This window comes from Lepidochelys kempii, chromosome 7, assembly GCF_965140265.1.
Source record: "Lepidochelys kempii isolate rLepKem1 chromosome 7, rLepKem1.hap2, whole genome shotgun sequence".
Lineage (NCBI taxonomy): Eukaryota > Metazoa > Chordata > Testudines > Cheloniidae > Lepidochelys > Lepidochelys kempii.
In genome coordinates this window covers 120967043-120993831 of record NC_133262.1, presented here as the reverse complement: position 1 = coordinate 120993831, position 26789 = coordinate 120967043, and the positions used below count along the sequence as shown (strand labels likewise).

The 26789-nt window shown below is 43.4% G+C and overlaps 1 protein-coding gene across 4 annotated transcripts in view; it reads right to left on the bottom strand.

Annotated features, from left to right (window-relative positions):
* SH3PXD2A (SH3 and PX domains 2A) overlaps positions 1-26789 on the bottom strand; it is a 395312-nt gene that overhangs the window by 215976 nt on the left and 152547 nt on the right. For all 4 annotated transcript variants that reach the window (XM_073354457.1, XM_073354456.1, XM_073354459.1 and 1 more), the window contains 2 exons: positions 15665-15741; positions 5112-5203 (listed from right to left, as the gene is read on the bottom strand). In XM_073354457.1, coding sequence (XP_073210558.1) covers positions 5112-5203; positions 15665-15741 — 169 coding nt within the window. The remainder of the gene's footprint in view (positions 1-5111; positions 5204-15664; positions 15742-26789) is intronic.

Here is a 26789-nt window from a genome sequence, read left to right as displayed (position 1 = left end):
AAGACATTGGCTATTTCCTTTTTTTTTTTTTTTTTTTAAATCAAAGAGACACGGTCATCCCCTTCATTGTGATAATTTACTTTAGATAATCTTCTAAGTGAAACCTTATCAAAGATCTTGAAACTATGAGTTGGTAAAAGCCTAAATACACTATTCTCAAGTATCTTAAGGCAGGTCTACACTACAGCCGGAATCGACGCTCTGAGATCTACGGTGTTGGACTTCAGGAGTTTGAATGCTGCATTATGCAATGCAGACATGATCAATAAAGCTCATGAGTATGTACCTCACTATAGTGCCTCAGTACTTGATTACATGAACGTTAGTTATTGAGTAGGTTATATATTTCAACCCTCCCTTAAAATTATATTGTCTACTACTTAATATATTTCAAGCTCTCCTGGATTTGTGTACTGTTTGTAAAGCCCTTTACCATTATCAAAAGATTCTTAGATAAGAAATTTTGCTATGAGTTCAAAATATTATTTTTTTATTATTGTTGTTGTTATAGGTTGGCCAAAATAGATAGCTGTAATTCAAGTCTATTAGAATTTCTGTGCTGGAGTATGTTTTTCAGAACAGAACCTGCCCTCTATGTTGAATCCAAACCAGAAGGGGTTGAACTCTCCTGTGAAGAGCATGTTCAAGCTGGCAGAAAACTCACAAAAGTAGCTGATCATATGTGATTACTACCATGCAAGACGGCAGAATTATTGCAAGGTCATTTGCTCTCTTCAGACTTCTGTTATTTTGGGTACAAAAATCTCTTGGAGATTTTGTTCTTGTCTAGGATGGACCCTTGCCTAAATTCAGCTTTGAACTCAAATTGCAAAACCTAGCCTAAAATTAATCCATTTCTGGATTCGTTATTTATCAGCAGCAGCTGAAGCAACCAGTTATGGGGTGAGTGGTATTCAGATGAGCAACATTTCATTCATTTAGGATGATGAAAAGCAAATATGTGCCTTCCTCTTTAATACAAAACAAATACTACAGTACTGATTCAAAACGCTACAATTTATTGGGCACAGTCATTAGCACACCTAAATATTTGCTACATCTGTTTTTGCAGGCACAGCAAGTTTGCCCAATATATACATTTCAAATATAAATAGTTAAAACTGCCTCCTTATTTCCTTATCTGCCAAAAACTACAGTTCAAAGGTCCTTTCCCCCCATGCAACAGTTCATATGTAGTAGCAAACCCTCACGCTTTGTAAGGAATGTTGGGAATGCAGCTCTATGCTCTGCTTTATGTGTTAGCCCTGTCATCAGCATTTGCACGAGTGAACGCTACTAAGGACCCGTTTTCACTACAGGTATAACGCTGGTTTGGGGGCGTTGTTACAGCACTATTAAGTTTTGCAGTGTAGATGGAGCCTTAATTGTGTTCTGTTACAGAACACAAGGAAGACCCCGTCTATACTGCAGAAAGGAACCCTGTTGTAAAAGGCTCTTGACTCAGTTATAACATTAGCGCTGATGGGTCCTACCTGAGCTTGATAGGATGGCACTCTGGGGACTATGTTGTCCTGTTCTGATACTATCCCTATGGCACTTTCCAAGCCATTTGCCTTTAAGCCTCATAGAAGTTTTCAGAAGTATGGCAGGGGGTCAAGAGAGCTGATGGAGATACCTTATTCCCATGGACACAGGGCTCAAAAACTTTGGGAGGTCACCGAAAACATGGAACAGTAAAACAAACAGGGAGCTCGGGTCAGACTGCTTCATGCAAAGGGTAATGGGCCTGACTGTCTCAGAGCTGCTTAGCACCAGCATCTACCATTGTCTGCAGTAGGATTTCCAGGTGCTCAGCACTTCTAAAAATCACATCAAATAAACATTGTTATAATGCGTACCACAGGAGTGCACGGCTCATTGCAGCTGACTGCCCCAGGGAGCTCGTAAAGGAAAGGAGACATAACCCAGAAAGGGAAGGCAATAAACAAGGGGGTGAAGGAATGTCAGACTAAGAAGAGATCGGGAAACAGACATATTGGGCAACATTTTCAAAAGCACCTAAGTAATTTAAGAAACTAAGGTGAAATCCAGACGTCATTTAAGTCAATGGAGTGACATAAGAGATTAGAGGCAATTTTTTCCAAAACACCTACTTAAGAGTGACTTAGGAGCCTGAGTTATATTCTCAAAAGTGACTTAAGGCCAGAATTTAGGCCAGAATAAAGGTATTTAGGCACCTGACTCGCATTTAAATCATTAGAGTTAGGCAACTAAATAACTTTAAAAATCTGGCCCTTAAACACTAAGTCATGCCCAAGTCTCATTGACTTTCACTGAATGAGGCAGGGGTCTTGTGGAAAAAATAGGATATGATCACGAAATAAAAGACTGTGATGCAGAGCATATGCAAGGAGGATGAATTCAGGTTACACAGACACCCATCATTCTGGCATTTCCAACCTTTTGAATACTTAACTTGACACCTATTCTTTTAGCATTGTTTTTTGCGTGTAGTTTACATACAAATTAAAATTGTGACCAGTATCTACACTGAAGACCAGAGGGACCAACTGAAGGAAAAAAATGAATTTTTTATATCATGCTCCGAATTCTGCCCTCATTTACACCTGCGTAACCCCAATGACCTGGCTGGGTTTTATGAGTGTAATTAGGAGTAGAATTTAACTCCAAGAGCTCAGACAGTGCACCACCTTGTTTCTGAAGAAGACAATTGAAGGGCCTGGTACAGAAGCAGGCCGAGAGGATAAATCCAGGATTTTTACTGTTCTTTCTGCTCTTTTGCACACTCACTGCTCAGGTTCAGGTTCTCTGCTGATATGCCCTTTGCGCAGAGCCTACACAGCAGTCCTGCAAACCCTCGACCTCCTCTCCTTCCCCTCCCCTCAGTGAAGAAAAATACTGAGCTGTTGCCATTGGCTTCTACATTGCGGTTTTGTAGGGGCTAATCTTCGATTTCAACAATACATCTTTTGTGAAGAGCTCTCAGCAGAAACCTTAGACACCTTCCCTAAGATCTGTTTGCTTACAGAAGACGAGGTAGGATTTATTTAAACCTGGCTAGATTAACGTCTCGCAAACATTAGCAAAATGAGATTTAATCAGGCTTTTCTCTATACTTTCCAATGAAATAAATCACATTCATTATCAAGTTGTAATAAGATACAAGTACTGAGCTGGGAAACTTTCAAGTCTTTTGTCTTTGGGAGAGTGGAAGGAGGTTTAAAGAAAATGGGATCAAAGATAACTGCTCGGACTGTCTGAACATTCAGACTGGCAAAGGCTGTAGAAGAGCTGTAGGAAGGGAGGAAGGTTTGTGCAGTGCTTAGAGTGCTAGCCTGGAACTTGGAAGACCAGAGTTTAATCCTTGCTCTACCATAGGCATCCTGTGTGTCCTTAAACAAGTCACTTACCTTTCACAAATGGAGAACTGATGCAGAGAGAGACTAGTAGCTCTGCCCTCCCTTGTAGGGAAACATTAAAGACTGTGGGGCACTCAGATGCTGTGATGTGGACTATAATCAGTACCTCAAGTAGATAGGGGTGTGGTCTAAACATTAAAATTAGGATTCCTGGGTTCTATTTCAAGCTGTCGTTGGCTTCTTCTGTGACCCTAAGCAACTCACATCGCTTCTCTGTGCCTCAGTTTCTCTACCTGTAAAATGGGGACAACGTTTTCTGGCCTTCTAGAGATGTTTTACAGTTAATTAATGTTTGTAAAGCCGATTCAGGTTGTTGGAGGACTGTTGTGCCAGACAGTAAGTTCAAAGTGCAATGAGCCCCTTAACTTGGACATATCCTCCTACTTTTTAAAATAACTTTGCAGTACCGAGTGAAGCAGTGAACATACAAGCGTGGCTTTTTTAATAGTCGCCCCACAAATTCTCCTGAAGAGGCCGAGCTGAAGAGACAGGTTTACTCTTTTTTCAGCTCTCAGATTATAAATCTGAAGAAAAAGAAAAGACTATGCACGGTTAGTGTGAGTGCAAATTCTAGCATTTCCCCATGCAGGCATAGTTGCGTGTGTACAAACAGAGACACTGTTTTGAAAATGAGGCCCCTAAAGTACATCTCCGACTCTTCGGCACTGGGCTGGGAACTATGGGCCTGAACAAAAACCTAGTGGAGCCAATGCAAAAACTCCCATTGACTTGAGTCGGCTTTGGATCAGGCTCCACATTGGTTGAACTGGTTTAAAACCCAAATGGCTCTAAACATGTTTTGGCCCTATCCACAATGGCCATGCAAACAGTGTTGAAACAAATTAGTCCGGCATGGTTTACAATCAATGCAGCAAACAGGTTTGAGGCCCAGTGTGGATGGGGTCAAGATGTTTTTAGCAGGCAAATATCACGTGTAATACAAAGTGTGGGTGTGTTGGGGCACTGAGAACGGGGGAAGAGGAAATATCAGCTAGAGCAGTAGCATTGTTAGTAAATACAATTGTCAATGTATTTTTTTTTCAGGAGGAATTAGCATCTCATTAGGTTAAATAAAATGTACTAGTTCTCAGATCCTTGGCCAGGTCTCTGTTTGAATCAATCTGTCCATCCCAAGGTAAAAGCTATGACTCTGTTTTATCTCTCACCTAAGCTTTGCCGTCAACCTTTGCTTTGGCTTCCTGCTTCCAGCGAATAAACTCTCTGGAGACAATTTTGGTTCAGGATCACACTCATACTCCAGTAAAATAACTAAATATCTTCAGGAAGGAGTACAGTTAAAGAGGCAGCTGCTAATTATGAGTCAATCTCTTAAATGGCAGGATTTCCATCTGCTGCTGAGACAATGCTTTCAGGAGCTTAATGACTCCTTGGTGATAACAGGCAAGTTAAAACCAACAAACTGGGAAAAGTTCTCTTATTAGAATTATCAGCAAGAAACAATGAAAAAGTGGGAAGGGAGCTTCCTGAGGAATGGAGGCAAGACTTGTGTTTGGGGTTGTTTGAACCCCGCAGCCCCACCCCCCATTCTGGCTTATTTTTACCTAATTACAAAGCCATTTCCCAGGTAGCATTTGAAAACTTAGAACGCTGTTCTCACATCCACTGGAAGTAATAAACCAGAATGACCTTTGGCTTCCTTCCATGCAAACAAAAGCACCGTGTGGTGCTGGAAATCAATATGACGCTTACTCTTTCGGAGGGTTAATGTCCTCTGGTCGAGCCTCAAAGAACCTAAAGACTTCATCACACTGTGAAATGTGAGGAGGAAGCCTGACGAGTGCCTGTAAAAGAAAGGAGGGAGGGGAGAGGAAAGTGTTTAGCGAAATCAAGTTTAGAAACTGATCCTTAAATATACAACCAAGAGGCAAGAAAGGGAACAATGCAAAATTCTGGATCCTGTCAGTAGAATGATAGAAGAGCAGAGGCAATAAACAAGAAAAGCATCATGCCAGGGTGCTTCCCTGAAAAGAAAGGGTGTGGCACGTGTTAGTGCAAATGGGTTATGTTGTGGCCTAAACAAGCAGAGGGGCTTGGGGATGGCTGGTTTGGTTTTGGACACATGGGGCAAAATTCTGCTCTCGCTCTTCATGTGCAAATCCATCCTACTTATAGTGTAAACTCTTCAGGGCAGGGACCGTCTCGTCATTGTGTTTGCACAGCTCCTAGAACAATGGGGCCATGGCCGCTAAGTATAAATACATAATAAAATAATAACAACAATAATAAATACGTAAACTACAAATTCAAAACTCACAAATATAGTGGAGTAATTTGCTCCATAAACCCTCTCCTTTATGGAGTATCAGTAGTGAACGCAGGACTTGCCAATGAGTTTCCTTGCAAGTTAACAGGAAAGAAAGTGATTAATTGGTTGGAAAGACAGGCAGAGAGGATTCTTCTGCAGTACAAAGGAGCCTTCACTGCAATGTATCCTGGCTAAGTACAGCATATTAATGCACTCTGTAAGGTACCGATATGCAGTGCACATTGCACTCAACAATAATAAATGCAACTTTTGGGATAACATCAATTATTTTTAAATCTATTGGAAACTAAGCACTCAAATAGATGAGACAAGCACATCACGTAAAAGCCAAAAATGTCTTAGGTATTTGCTCTCTAGGTTCCATGGCTTGGTTCTGTCAGAGAAGGTCAAATATTCATCTAAAATGTGAGAGGCAGCAGAGAAGAAAGAATCAGATCAGTGCTTCGATTTGCACATGATTCAGAGATTAACAGAGGGAAGTGAACAGCATAAGGGGAAGAGTGGGCTGGGATTAACCCTCTCCTTTGCTAAGGCACATTGGAAGTAGGCTACGTGAACAGTTAAATATAGACAAAGCTTCTTAGAGGCGTTGTAAACCTGTACAACAGAATGAAACTGCCTGGCTCTTAAGTCACTTGAAAATAGGGCAAAAGACCTGAACTCCCTTCCAGGCAATCTTGAAAGACAGATGAAAAATCACACTAGTACTAAATCATGGATATGGCTGGGTGAACTGGGTTTGACTAACCTCGCGATAGATCTGATTTATCTTAATCAGACACACATCTAAAACAAAAAGACATGGCAGTGCAATTCAGTTAGCTGTGTTGTTCTACATCTAACCAAACTTCTAAAAGCACTGGAATTTGTTTCCATATAATTGCAGTGGGGGAGGAACAGCTGAAAATTTAAAACTTAATGTCTTAATACTGCATTTCTGTCCCCTGAATTCTCCAGCTACAGTACATGTATCCCTGACTTGAAGAGGTCTGAAATTCAAATTCAAGTCTTCTTAAGAGTCTAGGGTTTTGCGTTATTCTGCTTGAAGCACATTATACGTAGGGGAATTATATAAATTGTTTCAGAGTAACAGCCGTGTTAGTCTGTATTCGCAAAAAGAAAAGGAGGACTTTTCTTCTGTGGGGTGGGAATAGGTATTGTTTCATATTCTCTGTGTATATATAAAGCCTGCTGCAGTTTCCACGATATGCATCTGAAGAAGTGAGCTGTAGCTCACGAAAGCTTATGCTCTAATAAATTGGTTAGTCTCTAAGGTGCCACAAGTCCTCCTTTTCTTTATATAAATTGTGTGAGTTTTGTCCTCGTTGCATATAAACAAACACATCTATATGGCAAATCAGAACCATCATCCAGAAGACACAATTCCAGCCCAGGAACAGCAGTAACTGTAGAATTTTGAAATTGGATTCTACCCAATGGGGGAGGGAGAAGCATAAGAGTACAAGAAATGTCATTGGATTTCACAACACAATGAACATAATAAAGAAGACACATAAACACAAGATTAAAGCACATTTCATTCAACTTCAGTCTTCAAGCAGAAGGAGAGGTGACTTGATTTAGTGAACTGAGCAAGGGAATGGACTCCTGAGAGTTAGTGCTGTCTCTGCCACTGACTCCTTTTTGACCCTGGGCAAGTCACTTAACCTCTTTAGACCAAATTCAGAGGAGCTATGCAAACAGGCTGCCCATATTTGGAAGAGGGAGAGAAACATCTATTTTGCTGTGGTGCTGCAAGACTTAGTTATTTAATGTCTGTACTTTGTTTTGAAAAATTATTGTTGTTTATGGGCTTGACCTTGCGACCCTTGGAGTCAATAGTGCACCTTCCACAGACTTTAGTATTGCAGGACTGAGCAGGGTAAGCGCTAAGTATCATTAACAATAAACAGAAATCCCCAAGTGTCACTTGGTCCTGCAAGTCCAGAGTGGCGCTTTCCTGAAGGGACTGTCATACAGGACAACATTTTCAAACTTGGAGGTGTGATGGGGCACACCCCCATCCCAATCAGAAAAAGGCTAACGATGGCCTCTGGGCTGAACTGGTACTGGACAGACACAGCTGCAGAGCCTGCTCCATTTGAAGCAAATGAGCTTAAAAGGGAGTGTGTGTCACAGGAAGGGGTGGCAACCAGGAGAAAAGCTACTGCACACCACAGTCAGCTGACTCTTGTAACAGAGCCGCTGAGAGGAGGACAGCTTGTGAACCTCTGCTGCCCACAAAGACTCATCAGACCACATACAAGCTGTCCGCAGCCTGGCAGGTTTGAAGATAAGCCCTGACCGGGGGCCAAGCCATACCTCATCTTCAGAAACAAGCCAGATCTTTACACAGTCTTCTGAAACACTTTGAGACTGAGTGCCCCCATCATAAGAAGGATGGTGGGGGCGGGGGGGAGAGAAGGCGGAATGTATGAAAACGCCCAATGTAACCTAAAAGGAGCCCAGCCTATCACAGAGTGCCTAACACAAGGAACCTACATAAGTGGCTTTCAAGTCAATGGGAGCTGCTGCTGTGCAGCCTAACCATGGAAGTAGGACACGAGGTGGATTTTCAAATGGGCTAAGTGACTTAGGGGCGTAAGGCCCATTGACTTTCAATAGGATTTGTGCTCAAGTCATTTAGGTGCTTCTGAAAATCTCACTCCCAAATTTATGTCCCTATTTTGGGAAATCTTGGGTCATCCACAAAGAAAATCACTGGCCCTACCTACACTTAGGCGGGACATTTCAAAAGCACCTCAATGACTCTGGAGCACAAGCCCCACTGAAAGTCAGTTTCTGTTTTTGAAACTACAGCTCTGATCCTGCACTTGTTTTAACACCCAGAACGCCTACAGAAATCAGTAGGATTTGGGGATGCACAACGTCTGTAGGATCCGGACCCATGTAATAGCTCCTAGAAGACACTGCTGCTGGGAAATACTAATAGGGTGTGAAAGCTATGTGTAGATGGGGCTGCTGGGGCCTGGGAGGCTATAACAGCACTAGCCACACACTGTTCTGCCCCATACAGAGCTCCCTTAGGCAAACATACAATGCACCAACCATTAGCTACACAAGTCTAATGAGATTCAACACAGTTAACAAAGAGCATACTGAGGAGGCAATGTCACATTTAGATGGCAATAGGAAAGATTCCAACAGTTTGAAGAAGAGAGTAAGTCCCAGGGCAAAGATACAACAGAGCAAAGGAAGGACTGCAGGACAGGGTCAAGGAAAGGAGGGAGTTCAAGATAGGGAAAGAAAGAGAGGAAAACAGATGGCAAGGGGATGAAAACAAATGGGAAGTGGCAAGGAGTTGGAAATGGGGGTAAAATACATAATTAGAAGCAGCAATCATCCCAAACCGGTAAAGGATTTGCACAGGAAAGATGAAAGATAAAAATGCTAACACATGGAATTCAGTTTTTCACACTTGTAGAATAGTATCAGCAATAACATGTTTAACCGTGCTGAGTATTTAAAGCAGTAATGTGCAACTCATACCGCACACACATAGCCATATGCCTTCAGAAAAAGGTGTTTATGGCTTTATTTCAACATGCAATTTTCTCGGTAGAATGCAGTTTCCAGAGAAAACTCATAGAACAATAGCCAATATCAGAAAGCGTATTAGAAGTGATGCAACATTTGCCAGTTCACATCCAGTCAATCTTTAGTTATAAAGGCTTTTGGCAAATGTTACTATTTACATGGTGTCATCCGCTTGCATGGTGCTGTATGTTAGATGGAGTGTGTAAAACAAAGAACAGATCCATGCCCATGGGAGCTTATTGTCTGCCAGCACAGAAAGTGCAACTCAACATAATGCAAAAACCGCAAACGAACCACAGGATGGAGAGTGTGTGTTACGGCCAGAACGTGTCTGTATGTGTGTGAACATGAGCGTGGTTTTGTATACATATATGCATGTGTGTGTACAGACACATATACTTACAAATATACACACAGATGTGTATTACAGACATTGGTATACATGTGTGGGTATGTATGTATATACATGTATGAATACAAAGGCATATTATAGGTACAGCTGGTAGGGTTGCATATACTTAAGACTGCTCAGCACTTCCCATTAGAAGAGCCTGTTTTCAATTTCTTATAATTTTTCAATCTTAAATTGTTCAGGCTGAAATTTTCCATGCTGAGTGTCTGCCTTAGGCTGAATTTTTCTGGAAAGTTTCAGGAAAAAGAGTCCAGCTGTTTCTCAGAATTAGGTGGTGGTTTTGCCATGATAAAAAAAAGTGCTTACCGCTATTTCATTCAAAACTTCTACCGGCCCCATGTTTTAGAGCAGGGTCTTGGACTTTGGCAAGGTGGTTGCCCTTGTGCCAGGAATGTACCTTTTGCATCCCTGTGAAAATTCACCCAAATTTGTCCAAGCTACATGCCTCTGAAAAATTGCCATTGGCACATGCTCAGTAGAGACTTCTTAAAGTGTGGCAACTAAATTCTCCAGTGATTCCATCTTCACCAAGCATGCTCCATCCTTGCAGAGTTCCTAAATGCCAAATGTACTGCGTATGCACCATCCCGTAAAGCCACTGAGCATGCTCCAATCTGGCACTCCAGGGGAGTGATCAGGACTTTCCTTGCAATTGCTGCTCCACACAATTACGTTTCTGTTTTTTCAGTGTGCTTTTTTAAAAGCTGAGAAAATTACACACAATAAAATTGCATGAAAAGAACATTAAAACAGCAAAGTCAAGAACTCATATGGTATGTATACTCATAAAAGACAGTAGTAGACCTAGTCTAAATTTTCTGATTTTTAAAAATTTTTGAAAAAAAAAACAGATAAATTTTGAATTTTTTCATGAAAATATGACACATTTTTGATCAGCGCTAATTATTATTAATTTTTCATTTGGTGCTCATTTGGTTCTGTAGTAGACACAAACATAAAGACTCATATGTGTAAGTCTTGGCAGAATCATGGCCTAAAAGACTGACATAGAGCAGAGAGGATGGACTGGGAAATCTAGAGGAAGGAAATTTTCTTTTTTTAATTATGATCTCACAACATGTGCAACAAGCAGGATCAAATTTTTCTCACTTGGAGCTGCTGGTATTCAGCCCCTCTGAAATCACCCACTTTTATTTAGGTGCGAAAATATGAGATTTAAGTCCTCAATTTGGAAAAGTACTTACTGCTTACTTAAACCCATTCCTAGTCAGGTCAGCACTCAAGCACGTACCTGTTAAGCATGTGCTTAAGTCAATGTGATTTATGCACGTGCTTAAGTGCTGTCCTGAACAAGAATGCTTTCCTAAATTGGCAACTCCAAGTCTGAAAATGTTGGTCTGAGTTTTTCAAAGGGGGTTGAACAAGGACAGCATGGTGGTTTTGTGAACCACAACTCAGAGGTCATTCCATGCATAAGGCACAGTATGTATTGGACACACGCTTACCAAGAGATGCATTTTGGCCATCAAAGTTTAGAAGTCTTATTAAATAAAATGCGCCCCCTCCCCCTGGCAGAGCAAGAATATGAAGTTGCTCTTTATTTTAAATTGGCAAAAGATCTTCAGATGCAAGAAGGAAACTGGTTCAGATGAGCCCACAGGCGCGTAATTCACACTAAAGTAGTTGAAAGTCTCTGTGTAAGAGGGAAATCATCCAGAGATATCAATTCCAGTGGGCAACAAATATTTACAGGCAGAGTTTGCCTGGTCTGTTAGATTACTTTCTAAATTAACCAGCAACACATTCAGAGTGCTGCAGTTTATGTTCAGAGATGAGAAAAAGCACTGAAAATATTCCCCTCTCTGCCCCTCTCCCCTTTTCACTGCTTCTTAAATGCTTCTTACTGCTGTGCCAAATATTGGCTTAATTATCACAGTGCAGCTATTTCCCTGAGCTGTAATAAAACAGTGAAATATCCAGAGTCCTTGGGAGGTCTCCTTGGTAGTGGGCAGGGTGGGAGTCCAGTGTTCTCAAGTTCATAAGATATGCACTCTTGGGACTGACATAGTACATTTTACAGACCTCCCTGCGCTGCAACGGCTCCACACAAATGCTCAGACATGCTTTGTCTGGCTTTCATTGTTTCTGCATCTGTTGAAAAATATCAGACCCCACATCTCAAACGTGCAAACCCGCCCGCTCAGAAAGAGACAGCTTGCAAGCCCAAATGATAAAAACAAAAGAAGCTGCAGCATTCTTATCACGCGTTTGCCAGGGCCTTTCTGAACTTCTGCTTTCCAGGACAGGTGATATGGAGGAGTAAAGCTCATCTGGCAACAATCAGCCTGAACTCTGGGTCTGAGCCTGCCCTCCGGGTCTGAGCCTGCCCTCCTTACTCACGCTAGAAGTGCTACTGATTTCAGTGATGCGGCAGCTGCGAGCAGCCGACATAGAGCAAGGCACTTTGTCGTATTTATTGATTTTAATACCCCAGGTCAAAAGTCCTCCGTGACAGTTTCACGCAATCGCAACCCTACATCATCCCCTTTCAAGACTCAAGATTCAGTCGCATCCTAACTTTTAGTTCACAAAAGGTGAACTTCATCCCTGTCTGTGCTCCAACTGAATCCCATGTAAGCTATTTTGGGGGCTAAAGTGGGACTGAAGTAGTGCATAATTCTTTGCACAATGGAGGACTCATCTCAGTGAAATGTTTTGTTTTATGTCTCCATGTTTTATGTTGTTGCTGTGTAGTTTGGGATAACTTTTAAAATCAATACATGCAGTGAGAAAGGAAGAAAGATATAAAGGAGTTAACACTTTTGAAGTTGTGGGGCTAGATCCTAATTTCACTGAAGCCTGTGGAAAACATATGTATCAATAATTGCTGCTGGGGAGGAAATAGTTAATATTTGTTAACACTGTTTTATCCACAACCTCTTTCCCCTTCCCTGCATCAACTGTATGCTTCCTGGTTGTTATGCTCCTGATTCACAGCTGCCTAACATTCCCGGTCAATTTCATACTGGGGAATTCAAAGGTTGTGATTGGGCGAACATTCAGGATTACACAGATCATATACAAACCCCTTACACTGATAAAAATACTCCTGAAGTCTAGGTCTTAATAAGAACCAGGCATGAAATACTTGCCCCCACTGAAGTCACTGGCAACATTCTCATTGATTTCAAAGGGGCCAGGATTTTACCCCAGCTAGGACCTAACAAGAATCTCTCCTTCCCTCCCCTAACCTTTGTCCAAAAACTCTAATGAACTTTTGAGGCTCAAAATGTTTGCTTTTCATTATTATTTTCAAACACCTCTGGACTTCCATGGTCTGGAAGTGGAAGCTGTGAAACAACATAAGACAGCCATTCCTTGTATGAATGGAGGCAGGAAGTAGGAGGAAATTTTAAAAGAAAGCTGTTCTTGTGAGCTTTGTAGACTCAAAAAGTTCGGCAAAGGTGCTGGTTAAAATCTGTAAAGCCCTATGTGGTCTGGCACCCAGTTACTTCCTTGGGCCTCTATCCCTAGGTCCTGCTGTGGGATTCATGAACCACTGTGTTGCTGTCCTGCCAGCCAACAGACTGACTAACCACTGTGTCACTCTGCATCCGATGAAGTGAGCTGTAGCTCACGAAAGCTTATGCTCAAATAAATTGGTTAGTCTCTAAGGTGCCGCAAGTTCTCCTTTTCTTTTTGCGAATACAGACTAACACGGCTGCTACTCTGAAATGTGTCACTCTTGCTACCAGTGACTGGGGGAGATGGATCTAATGCAAGTGGCAGCGTTGATCTGGCTTAGCCTACGACTGTGTCTGGTGATCTTCAGGGCAGGGTGTAAGATGAACATTTCTGATCAAGCTTTTCAGTGACCTGCAGACTGTTTTAGTGGCAGGCTCTGCATATTTTAATGAATTTTGGTCATTTTTAGATTAATGTAAAAGACTGAGGCAAAGAGCACTGATTGATTAATCAACTGATTTATTAATCAATCAATAAATTAAATTAGCCTCTCTTTGGAGAAGCTTCCAAGCTTCCCCAAACTGAGCCATAGCTTGAAATTTGCCCATTAGTGATTCAAATCTGGTCTAGCATTAATGAGAAGCCTGCTGGAAATGAAGGAGGTTCGTTGTGCTCAACTAAAAGCTAGTGTCAGTCTGAATGGACTTCTCCATGAGAGAAAATACGTAATGAAAAGGATGGCTAGAGGCAGGGATAGCAATTATTAGGCCTGAAGTGCAACAGTCACTGTAATAGACTCCTCAGACATGACCGGTGATGTAACCCTAACCTGGGACTGGTATGTCTGCTTCTCAGACAATGGCGGCCCAGATAACCAGCTTCCAGTTCATCACGGTCAGAGGTCATGTCTGCACTCCCCGGCATAAACTACTGCCTTCTACATGGCATGCCTGTTTGGTGAACCCATGACATTATTTCTTACGGCATGTGTCTCATGCAGTTCCTTCCTGAACAAATAATGCTGGGAATACAGTACAAGCACACATTTTTAAAGATAGCTATTAGGCCACTATTCGTCAGACACTGCATTAATTGTTGCATAAAAAGCCTGATCTCATGAGATAAGACTTTTTTCCCCAGTTTTCTGGACTGGATGATTCAGATGACAAGGACTTCAATTTAGCAGAAAGTCTGCTCCCTTTCCACATGCCTCAGGCTCTATGGTCTCCAGTGATCTGCACCCAATTTGCATAAGCAAATACCTGATGGGAAGCATCTTTAGGAATATATATTTTTCTCCTCCGCCTGCCCATCTAGTTTTCTTAAAAAGGAAAAAAATCACAGGAAATAAAAGACGAAGTCTGGGTTTAGATTATGCACTTTGGTTGACATGACTGATCCCACCTTAAAACCAGCACACCAGTCTTGCTCAGAAATACCCTTTAATTTAGTGTCAGAAGATTAATTATGAACAAATCGCAAAATCAGGGATGGAAGAGGCAGACTAGGTCACCAAACCCACCCTCCACTTGTCAATGCACTGTTCCTCCCTGCAACGTATTTTCCAGGGCTTCACTCGTTATTGGAAACACAATTAGAAAAAGTAGTAAATCATTTATCTCTAGCTTCCTGCAAAGCAAAACCTGGTCTAATTGGAATATTATTGAACTGGTGGGCAGGTAGGACTTAGCAAATGTCATATTTACTACTCTGCTCCCCGCTCTGAATCACCCATCATGTGCACTAGGACAACTCTAGGGTTCAACTCCAGTGGATTTAATTGCTGACCACATCTCTTCGAAATGCTCTGAGAGGTGAAACTAGGTTCATGGCTTTTATACCATTGGCTAGGTGTTTCTGTGCCTGTGATGAGCCTGTTTCAGCCTGGGCACACATGGCTGCATCTTTTAGCTCAGGAGTCCTCAAGAGGGCTATCTTCAACTCTTTTGGGCTCCCTGGGCTGTGTTACCTCTGTCTGTAATGGTAAAACACAAGAGGATTCCTAACGCAGGAATTGTACCAGGACCAGACAGGCAGAGGAATTTTGTCTGGCAGAACCAGAGCTCAGACCAGAGTTTGAGGCTAAGATGAAGAGAGCTGTTTCGCACAGAATCCCTTATCTGATAGTAAGATTCTCGACATGTAATGTATGCTGGTGTTAAAGGTCTTCTTCAACACTGGACACACGGGGCACCATGCTGGTAAAAGAAGCTCCCTGAAGCAAAACTCTCCCATCTTTGGCACTATCTACAGTAGTTTTGTCTGAGGATCCTGTAGGTCAAAGGCTCCTCTGTGCTCAAGTACACTGCCCCCTCCTTACCTGCTGATGTTTTAGAAAGGGCAATTCTCAGTTCACCTTTTTCTTCTCCTTTTTCACTTCCTAATTTTTCCAAGCAGACCCTTCCTGGGGACAGGCTCTGCAAGTCTGATTTAGCCAGCTCAAACTCTCTAATGGCAACAGCGGGAGATTTCCAGCGCTGCACTGTCTGCTAGTCATGGGTATCTTTGATTGATCACCTGGCATAGTTGTCCATCCGTAATCCTACAATACTCATTCTTCTGTGAAGATAAAGTTCTTACCCTGCAATATTCGTCAATGGGCTTCAGTCTCTTCACAGCTACATCTCGAATATGACTCCTCCGGAACAGGATTTTACCTGCAAAGGGAATACATAAAGAGAGAGGTTTAGGAATATGGGTGGGACTATGGTATAATATGATAGCATGGAGTGGAAACATGGTCTAGTGCCCCATGCAGAAGACAAAGTGTCAGAAGATTTGGGTTCCACTCTTTGCTCAGCCACAAATTTGCTGCACTGACCTCGGCCAAGGCCAAGTCTACACTACAAACTTACACCAGTATAACAATGTCACTCAGGGGTGTGAAAAATCCACACCCCTGAGTGCCACAGTTATACCGACCTAATCTCAGGTGTAGACAGCGGTATGTCGATCGGAAAGTGTCTTCTGCCTCTTGCAGAGGTGGATTAACTACGCCAATGGGAGAAACTCTTCCGTCAGCATAGTAGCATCTTCACTGAAGTGCTACAGTGAAAATGCCAAAAATATTACAAATATTCCTTTCTAAGATTCCTCAAAGAGTCACAGTTGGTCTCTGCTTCCCCCTTTGCTCCAGAGAAGAAGCAAGCAGTTCCAGCTGTATACCTGGAACGACTTAGTTCCCCCTTTGCAACAGCGCAGCTGCGAGGGCCAGCGCAGTGGGTGAGAGCAGGGCGACAGTGGCGGATTAACACACGGGCTTACTGGGCCCGGGGCAATTTGGGGGCCCCTGCAGGGAAACCGGAACCTGTGTAGAAGTGGGGAGGGAGGGGCGGGGGCCCACCAGCACTGGAACTGTGGCCCTGCCCCTTGAGGCCCCACCCCCGGCCAGGCCAGAAGCTAGAACTGGGCCATGGTAAGAACCATCCAGCAAGCCTGGGTTGCTGTGCGGAGCCCTGGACCTTCCACCTGCCCTTCGCTGGGGGCCGAGGAGCAGCCTTATCACTTTATCAGCTCCCCCACCACAAAGTGCAGCCCCTGCTGTCATTGATCCACACCTGCCCAAGGCTACTATGCCCATTTTAAAAGTGGGGGGCCATGGCCCCTGTGGTTCCCCCAGTTCCAGCATCCCTGGGCCACCAGCGTGTAGGGGGCCAAATGTTCTTTGTGCCCATGGCCCCAATAAATCTTAATCTGCCTCTGCAGGTCGGAACCAAGGTTCCACCCCCTCCCCACTCCTACCCACCTATTCTCTGCCCACAGCAGCTACTCTCCCCTCCCTACAGACTGCAAATGCAGGTAACTCACGCAGAAATCAATAGAGAGCAAACAAACGGTAACTCAACAGGCAAGCGGTACATTCAACTGTATCTTCTATAATCTCAGCCATGACACTGTATTTTTTTTTAAGTGAAAAAAAAAAACAATCCTGATGTTTTTAGTGGATAAAATTTCTGCAAGCAAGTGAAGCTTAAATAAATTGCTGGGTTTTGTGTTAAACTGATAAAACCAGAATTTATCGAGATGCTCTAGGAAAATGAGTTTCCCACAGAAAAAGATGTCATGGAGTTGGTATTTTTTGGCTTGAAAGGAATATATTTTCGCATCCTTTTTTGGTGTTTTTCTTCCTTTTTTCTCTCATGTTGAATTTTTTTTTAAAACACATTGAAACAAGAATAAATTATACATTCTTGTTGTAGAACGTATTTAGTCCATCAAGCTTCCATGTCAGACATAAACTGGTCTTTTCACCAACCTCTGCCGCAAACTTATTCCCACTGGACAATGGAGAAATGAAGGACAGTGGTTCACAGATGATAGGATAGGCAAAATGAGGAGGAAAGGGAATCTGAGCCAAAACCTAAATTCCAGAATTTCCTTTGGCCAAGCTTATAGCACCTGAGAAGTTGAACAGGACCATGCACCTTAACAGCTGGGAGGAGGTAAAATCCATCAGGACGCTCCCACTTTTTCCCTGTTTCCTCCCAAACTATCAGTCTCAAAGACCTTAACAGCATGGTTAGTTTCGTTCCAGCCAAGGAAAAGTGGATACATCACCCCCCAGGAACTAAAAACACATGGTTCTCATTAATCTTGACACGTCTTGCAGGGAAAATTTGTTCTTAATAATGTAGATGTCCACCCCATGAGATTCTACTGTTCTAGAATGACACCGTGGCACAACTTTATGATGCAGTGCCATGCTGTGACAAGGCCCAAGGGACACTGGAGAATCTTCACTCATCCTGAAAGCTAACGTTGTCAATGCTAAGTCATTTAGCAAAATAATTGTTCTGCTGGCATGTGGGGTCCTAGGTTGTGTCCTTTGCCCTGTCACTGACTTGCTGTGTGACACCAAGCAAATCACAACCTTATTGTTTCAGTTTTCCCATCTGTAAAATGGGAACAACAACATGTATTTGCGAGACTTTGTTATTATAAAACCCTCCATGAGGCTCAAATGAAAGGTGCCAGAGGATGCAATTATTATACCTCCTTTTTTAAAAAAAACCTAATAATGGAGAATAAAATAGCTCCTTTCTCAGCATTATAAAAGTGTTGGTGTGGGCAAACTTTTCATTTCTTTGTGAATTTTATAAATGTGCTGTAAAGAGTAAGCAAACCTCCAGCTTTCCTGTTTTCAGTCCAAGCCACAAACTGAAAGCCAGAGTGGTGACCATATAAAAACATAAAGGAACCAAAGACTTAAACACATTAAAGATCTCTTGTAAATGTAATTCAGCTTTGCTAAAAGCGTTTACAGGGATGCCCGGTCACTGCCAACATCTTCAAAGTAATGTAATAAATGAAAGACTGGAGCATAAGGAACAAGATAAATATAGTAAGGAAGGTTATATTAAACACAGAGTACAAAAAAGACCCCCAAAATATGATGAGTCTTAATTCATTCCTTAAATGGAGATGGAAAACGTCAAGATGATCACAGTGCTAATATGAAACAAACCCCAGAAGGTGCTTTAATTTTTTCTCCCAGGTTCTCTCTATGCAGAAAGTGCCATTAGAAAACACCAATATCAGTAGTTAGCAAAGGTTAGAACTGGGTTATAGGCCTGCCTTCCTGGTTACCCAGTACCAAAAGAGTATGAGGATAGGAATATTCGATTATGGAGCATTCTGAATAGTACTAGCATCACGGAGGGCTATGCCGGGCCTTTCAGTACAGCAGCCATGCTAGGGAAGGGAGCAGAAGAGACAGAGATCTCAGCAAGATTGACCAACCACTCAGGCCCCGAGTTCAGAGGTGTGAAGTGACTGAGAAAGTGGGCTCCTAACCCCAAAGATCTTGGGAATCCTTGGGGAAAGGGAGGCCCAGCTCTGAGGGTGCAGAGGCATCTCTAGGGAGATACATCTTCTGCAGGTGCCTTGCCGGCCCCTCGCCGGCCCCTCTTCTTCAGGTAGAATGCTCCTGCCTGCAGAAGCCATGCTGCTACCTGAGAATCCCTCTAGGACTGAGCAGTAGCAGCTGTGAGAAGATAGGGCATTTCCAGTGAGAGTTAATGGTGTTTTCCCTGTTCTTCTCCCCTTGCACCTCGACCCTCATTCCCAAGATCCTGGGGACCCATGAGGTCAGGGAAGGGGGGAGAATGATGCAGCACAGCTGGAACCTTCCCCCTTCTATGCACCCCAAGAGCAGGTACAGTGGATCTATGCTCACACAACCAGTGGGGATGCTCTGGCCCTAAGACCGGTATGGACAGTCTAATGAAGAGGCTTGACTCGTGTGACAATTCTGGTAATCCAGTGATCACATGGACAAATAAGCAAGAAACAAAAAGGTGAGCAATTGGGCCAGGCAAAGCCCTAAGAGATTGGTGAGTCCCAAGGCAGGACTGAGGGCCATGGATAAGCCTCTAGCAAACTGCCAGGGACATGAGGCGACTTTTGTTAGGAGGTGGTAGACAGAGGGGTTTGGTCATATGCAAATCACTTATTTTTTGGTAGTTTTCAGCATCAATAAATAAAGCCTCGGCTTAAATGCGAGTACATATGGTATATATTTCCTCTCAATGAGAAACAGAATTTTACTGCAGCTCTTCTAAATCTGTCCACGGGAATCACACCCCCATTTTACAGAATAGTAAACAGCTTATGACTCTTACTACAGCCCTGCTAGGTAGTGAATGATAAGCCTGTCTCCGTCTCACATGGTAGCTTAGAAGCTGACTGCACTGTACTGGGCAAGTATTTCATTCACAGATGTCCCAGACTTGGACAGGACCATGGAAGATCTGGAAGATGCATTAAAATTGACTCCTAGGATTGGTACGATGGGGAAACCGTGGGGGGGATGTGTCATTTGCAGGCCCCATACAGCTGCAGCAGTTCAGTATTATGCCTGGGTTACTTGGTGCAGACATTTCAGTGAAGAAACAGAGTCCTCAGAATGGTCTGGTGCATTTCAAAGTGTCTGAAAGGGGAAATGTAAGGTTTGTGTTCGAATTTCTGAGCATTTGTTGTTATCATCATGAAAGAAACAACATGGATGTCACCTCCTTGGGGGTGTGATATGTAATGAGTTCTTGATTTTAAAGACACCACACAACCACACACACCCTAGGAAATTACATCAACACACACTATGTTAAAGGAAGATTATTTAGGTGGTAAAGTCAAGCACTCAAAAGTTAAGAAATCCCAGGTTTATGGTTGCACATGTAACCTTGAGTATTCTCCTCCTGGGCATGTGTAGTCTTTAATTACATGACCACATACTGGTTTTTTCCACAGGACCTCTGCCCTATTCGGTGCACCACATTGATGTTCAAGGAGACACAAGAAAAGTTTGCATTTCCTGACTTGTATAACCTTAATAATGTTCTTTTAATACAGTTTTTGCCCTGTGTAACATTGTACTTTGGGTATCGTGGACTTTCATACATGCCATGTAAATCAGTGGCAGATGGCGGACCAGAAACAGACAGGGTAGGGGCTCGAGGCATTCATAGGAGTCCCATATGGCCCTGCTCTGATTGGTAATACAACAGTACTAAAGTAAGTGGCAGCAATACTAAAGAAAGGCCAACATGATGTATACAAAGTTGTATACCCCAGGAGTATATGGTTCATCTGCTTATCACACTGAACCAGTCCACATTAGGATGAGATTTAATGTTCCATTTACTGGTTCCCATAGCTGCAAAGTTAAACACTTCGGGCCCAGACCAGCCATTAGTAGCACTGTGGAGACTAGCATGGAGAGGGAATCCACAGTATATCAAAACCAGAAAGGCAGGGCTGAGCGAGAGAGGAAGCATTTCAGCCCAAAACAACTTACAAGGGGTGCTGAAAAATTTAAACAGACATTGCTGTTTAAATAGGAAACGTGCAGTATGCAACCCCTGCTATTGCAATGAATCCCACCCAGCTAGCACGCTGTCACACCACAACTGCAACAAAAAAACGATGCAAAATGCCTGCAGATTTTCACATACCTCCAAGAGAAAAGTGTTTTCAATCACTTTTTCCCCTGGGAGATAAATATAAATCCACAATCTATCTGATGCCACCAACACACGCTATATAGTTTTATACTGTGTAGGGCTTATAGAGTTTGACTTTCCTTTTATGTTATTGAAGGTACTTTTGCCACATCTTTTGATGATAGATCTAAGGACACTGATTGTTCCATACAAGGAACTTTTTCTTGATGGCACCTTCACAAGGGAGGGAGTAGTTAGGCCCAGCGCACTATATATCGAACACAAAGGAAATTAGTGCTTACTCTGTGTTGTGTGTGTCACGTTTTAGCCCAAGCAGAGCCACAAAACTTCAGAGAATCTTATATGAAACTTACCATACAATAAAGATGTATCCTAAGCAGCTAGTGTGATATTTAGGGGTATGTTAAAAATAATGTAATATTTCATGATTTATGCTTAAAATAACTTGGGCTGCGGCCAACTTCAGAATCTGCAGCTGCGGAGGTCAAGTCTGTTGCTGCCTCCTAAAAGCATGCAATCCACCTTGCTTTTGTTCTCTCTCTCTCTCTCGCACACGCACACATGCATGCACTGTTGGTCCTTTCTTTCTTTTACCTCTGGGAGGAGTTGGGAGATAAAATGTATCAGTATGATGCATTCAATCTAAGGTCATCTTCTCAGAGTGAATTCATTCAATATGGTATATCCACTTCTCTTCTCAGTTACAGTGCAGCAGTGGAAAGGAGACAAAAATGTGGCCCTAACATTGCCACAGCATCTCCTCCTTAGCTTCACAGCTTCCCCCATGGTAACTGAAACCTTCTTTGGGACGAACGTATTTTATTTTTATGAAGGCTCTTATTCCATCTATATCTGTTTTCATTATGTTTATGCACTGAAGAAACACAGACAGGCAACTGGTTTTGAGACACAAACTTCCTTTACACCCCCTCACCCTTTTCAAACCATGACATTCCCCCTAAAGCCCTGCAGGCAAACACTCAAGCATCTGTTCCCAACTGGCCATTAAGTAAACAGAGCGTTTGAACCCACAATGGCATCCTTGAGATGAAAAAGACACAAAGGAGCTAACGTTTTGGGGGCAGAAGAGTGATTTCACGCTTCTCAAGGAAGCACATGCTATTATCAGTGAGATGCATAGAGGGAGGCAGCCACTAATCTTGCAATCCAGATACAGCATCGTCTCACTTTTACATGAGACATCCTGGCCTCAGTGGATTTCATTGATGACTTCCTGGAGTCAACCAACCAGTGATGGGGTCCCAACAGGGACAGCATTCACTCCTGACAAAGAAAGGAGGGAAGGAAGTTTCACATATGTCCCTCTGGTGGAAGGGGGGGGGGGAGGTAGAGTGGAGACAGTAGGAACATCTCATGGAGTCAGAGTTTTTGCCTGAGCTCAGCTGTCAAAACTGCTGCAGCTGATAAGTGCTTTCAACAGTCAGTGGGAATTACTAGTGAGGGTGACAGAGGGTTCTGAAGACAGTTTGGGCAGCCAAAAAACCAGCGTCAACAAAGCACAAACACTAATAATCCTAGAGCTAGATAGAGCATGTCAGAATCAGTCTGTCTGTGCACGTGGATCCTGCACGCAAGCTGCAACGTCAAAGCAAATCATCGAGAAGTACTAAATAAAGCATGGGAAACACAGAGTGTAAGTTGATTATAAAAAAACATGCCCCATAGAGAAACCTTCCTCTTCTAAAAGGGAATATCTTCTCCAATGGAGAGCCAGAGAAAGCAGGGAAGCATGGCTGAGTGATCTGAGTGCAGGACTGAGGGCAAGGAACTCCAGAGCTCCAAGTTCTACTCTCACACTGACCCCACTTTGTGCGGTAGACAGGGCCAGTTACTTAGCCTCTCTGCATATCAGGCTCAGCTCTACATGGTTTAGTTATTATTTGTATGGCGCTTTGTAATGGTTAGCCACTCATTATTCATTTTAGAATTTATCTAACTGGCATCACCCAAAGAACCATACATTTCTGGAAACTCCTCTAAAGTCGTTACTCCAGCTACAACTCTTTGCCGTCCCTCCAAGGCAATAGCCTATCCATATCAGGAACAGTTGTGAAGACAAATAACACAGAGCACAAATCAGACCGGTGTGTGGCATAAAGCTCCCCTTGGTACTCCACTGCTGCAGGGCTGCTCGCTGCATGCTGGCCCCTACACTAACTCCATATCACCAGAGAACCATCCTTTCGCTAGGGTGATCCTCCTGGGCTGGTTCCGCAGCTTCACTGCCAGGATATGCTGCAGTGGAGGACAGCATCCACTCCACGCCAGAGGAGCTCAACTTTCACATGATCACAAGTCCCCAGATTCCTTCAAGAGAGCTGAAGCAGCTCATCACACAAGGGAGCCCAAGGGATGCAGAAGTGTTCACTTTCTTAGAGCCGATGGTAACATGACTGGAGTTTTCTTTTGTCGGGTTCTTTTTTGCTCCTGTGGGGGCCTGGGCAATTCTATGCTCTGCTCAACACCAGGAACATCATCTCTTCCTCATTCTCCCTCACACATAAACACGCATGCACACACGCAAACTTTTCTTAAGAGGCTCCAGGGACATCTGCCCTATCGCAAATAAACTACCTTAAAGACAAAGGAAAACTACTTTCAAGACAAGGCTGCTAGGCATAAGGTCATTCGCACCATGAGGGGAAAGGGAAGGCAAGTTGGGCAATTTGAGGCCTTAATGAAATCTCTTTCTGGCATGTGCTTCTCGCCTAAGATGAGGCTAGAAAGGTATGTTGCGTTGTAGCCAGTGTCTCGTCTGACATTCTCTAAAACAATCCATTTCCAAACATCAAGGCATGGTAGACAAACGTGGAAATCACTGGGGTTTAAAACCCAGTCACACTGGCAAGATCTAATCATCAACACCACAAGGGAAAATATCTTTGAATGTGCCCTACCACACGCTGAAACAACCAGCTTCTCTCCTTTGTCAGGTCATATGAAAGTCCTGCTTTCATCAGTACACCATGATTCCTATTACACAATCAGTATTTGCCAACAGGTACCACAACAGTGGCATCTGAGATACTGCAGCTTTTCCTGTACTGAGGACAGGAAATGCCCACAGTGTGGTTCCTCACAGTAAGTGCTGACTTTCTAATGAGGACCAGAACACTCATCAATTGTCTTCAAAGCTTCTGTTAGGCACAGTGAGCTCTTTGTCATTATGCTGCATCTAACTATGAACCAAGTTCCATCACACTCAGTTGGGGCTTGATCCAAAGCCCATTTAAGTCAATTGAAGCCTTTCCATTGACTTGATGGCAGGTCCTCGATGAGTCCAAGCTGCATTTGTTGAAATGCAGACCCAGTGGCCTGACAGGACCAGACCTATACAAATATTATCATTGGATAGGATGTTTTTCCCACTGCCTGTGTGTCTCATCCCCTTCAGATTTACCATCAACAGTGAAGTTAGTCTGACACCCACAAGTCAGAGACACTACCTCATAGTCAATGGGCCAGTGCCAACAAGGCTGTGAAAGAATCTTTGAGCAATGTCCACTGAGGTTGATGGCCCCTGTGGCAAGGTCACTCAGTGGAGACTGGTTTGGTTAACAACATCTTTTCCAGTGTAGTTTGGCAATGGTACATGCATAGTAAAATTCTGGCCACATCCTTTGGCAGGATTGGCAATAATGTGGCTAAAGAGACTCCACCCTAGAGTTGGTGGAGCACAGGAGGTGTGAATGATAATATTTCCACTCCCAAGGCATAAATCTTAAAGTACTTAACTAACACAGTTCAGCCTCACAACAACCCAATGCTAGAGGTAAATATTCTTAAAGATGAATTACAGGTGGGAACTGAGGGGCAGGGACGTGAAGTAACTTTGTAAGGTTACAAAATGAGTAAATAGCAGGGCTCGGAACAGAACCCAGGATTCTCAACACCAGTCCTTCACTCTACCCCTAGACCACGGGGCCTGCCTGAAGGAGAAAGAAACACTGTGCAGATCTACCTTACATTGGCATTCAGTTTATGAAGAAAAGACCCTTCTTTTTAGTAATAGTTTTACTCTAATCAAAAGCAAGCTCTCCGATTTTTGCCATAAATTAGGTTGGATCATCCTCTAGGGAAGAGCAAAATTAGGTCATCTGTGAGGCACACATGCGAAGATCAATCCAATTCAGCAGCAATGTTGGCAGCAACGTAGCTCCTCAGCGCAGTTATGGTATTTGGGAGGCGGCAATTACAGCATGAATTTAAACAAACAAACAACTGGGTGGCAAGCATAACTGGGCAACTGTGCTCGTCAAGCCCTGGGAATCAATAAAAAGCAAGGAGTTCAGCAAAACATTTGAGCTGTGCAAATATCCATACAAAGCTGTGTCCAGAAATGTAAATGCCATGCGTTTTATGAAACAGAGGTCTCTATTTTATCTTTTAAAGGAAAGTGCTGTCCCCAGAGCGTCTTCCACATTCAGCCTCTGATCATGGCCAAGCCTGAGTTTCAGTGCAACTAGAAAGATATGTTAGCAAACTATTAACCAGTTCACCTACTACGGCCAACTAAGCCCTGGTCTACACTATGGTGTTAGGTCGAATTTAGCCGCGTTAGGTCGATTTTAAAATGAATGTGTCCACACAACCAAACCCGTTCCGTCGACTTAAAGAGCTCTTAAAATTGACTTCTGTACTCCTCCCCGGCGAGGGGAGTAGTGCTAAAATCAACATGGCATTCCTGGGTCGAATTTGGGGTAGCGTGGACACAAATCGATGGTATTGGCCTCCGGGAGCTATTCCAGAGTGCTCCATTGTGACCACTCTGGACCGCACTTTGAACTCCGATGCACTAGCCAGGTACGCAGGAAAAGCCCCGGGAACCTTTGAATTTCATTTCCTGTTTGGTCAGTGTGGCGAACTCAGCAGCACAGGTGACCATGCAGTCCCCACAGAATCGCAAACGAGCTCCAGCATGGACCAAAAGGGAGACACTGGATCTGATCGCTGTACAGGGAGAAGCATCTGTGCAGGCAGAACTCCGATCAAAAAGAAGAAATGCAAATATATTTGCCAAAATCTCACAGGGCATGTTGGAGAGAGACTACAACAGGGACATACAGCAGTACCGCATGAAAGTTAAGGAGCTGAGGCAAGCCTACCAAAAGACAAAGGAGGCAAACGGTTGCTCTGGGTCAGAGCCCCACACATGCTGCTTCTATGATCAGCTGCATGCCACTCTAGGAGAGGACCCTACCACTACCACTGTCCATGGACACCTGCAAGGAGGGAGTCTCACGCAAGAGGGAGGAGGATTTTGTGGATGAGGAAGAGGAGGAGGAGGAGAATGCGCAGCAAGCAAGCGGTGAATCCGTTCTCCCCGACAGCCAGGACCGTTTCATCACCCTGGAGCCAATACCCTCTCAAGGCGGGATCCCTGACCCTGAAGCTGGAGAAGGCACCTCTGGCGAGTGCACATTTGTAACTACAGTACAGGGTTTAAAAGCAACAGTGTTTAATGTTTGATTTGCCCTGAAGAATTGGGATCCATTCGCGGCCAGTACAGCTGCTGGAAAAGTCTGTTCACATGTCTGGGGATGGAGCGTGAATCCTCCAGACATCTCCATGAAGCTCTCCTGGAGGTACTCTGAAAGTATTCTGGGATCATTGCAGCACAAAGCATGGCAGTGAATGGTCCTGGGTTTTGGTCACGTTCAAGCAACATTTGGTCTTATATCTTTCTGTGTTAGCCTGGGAGAGTGATATCATTCATGGTCACC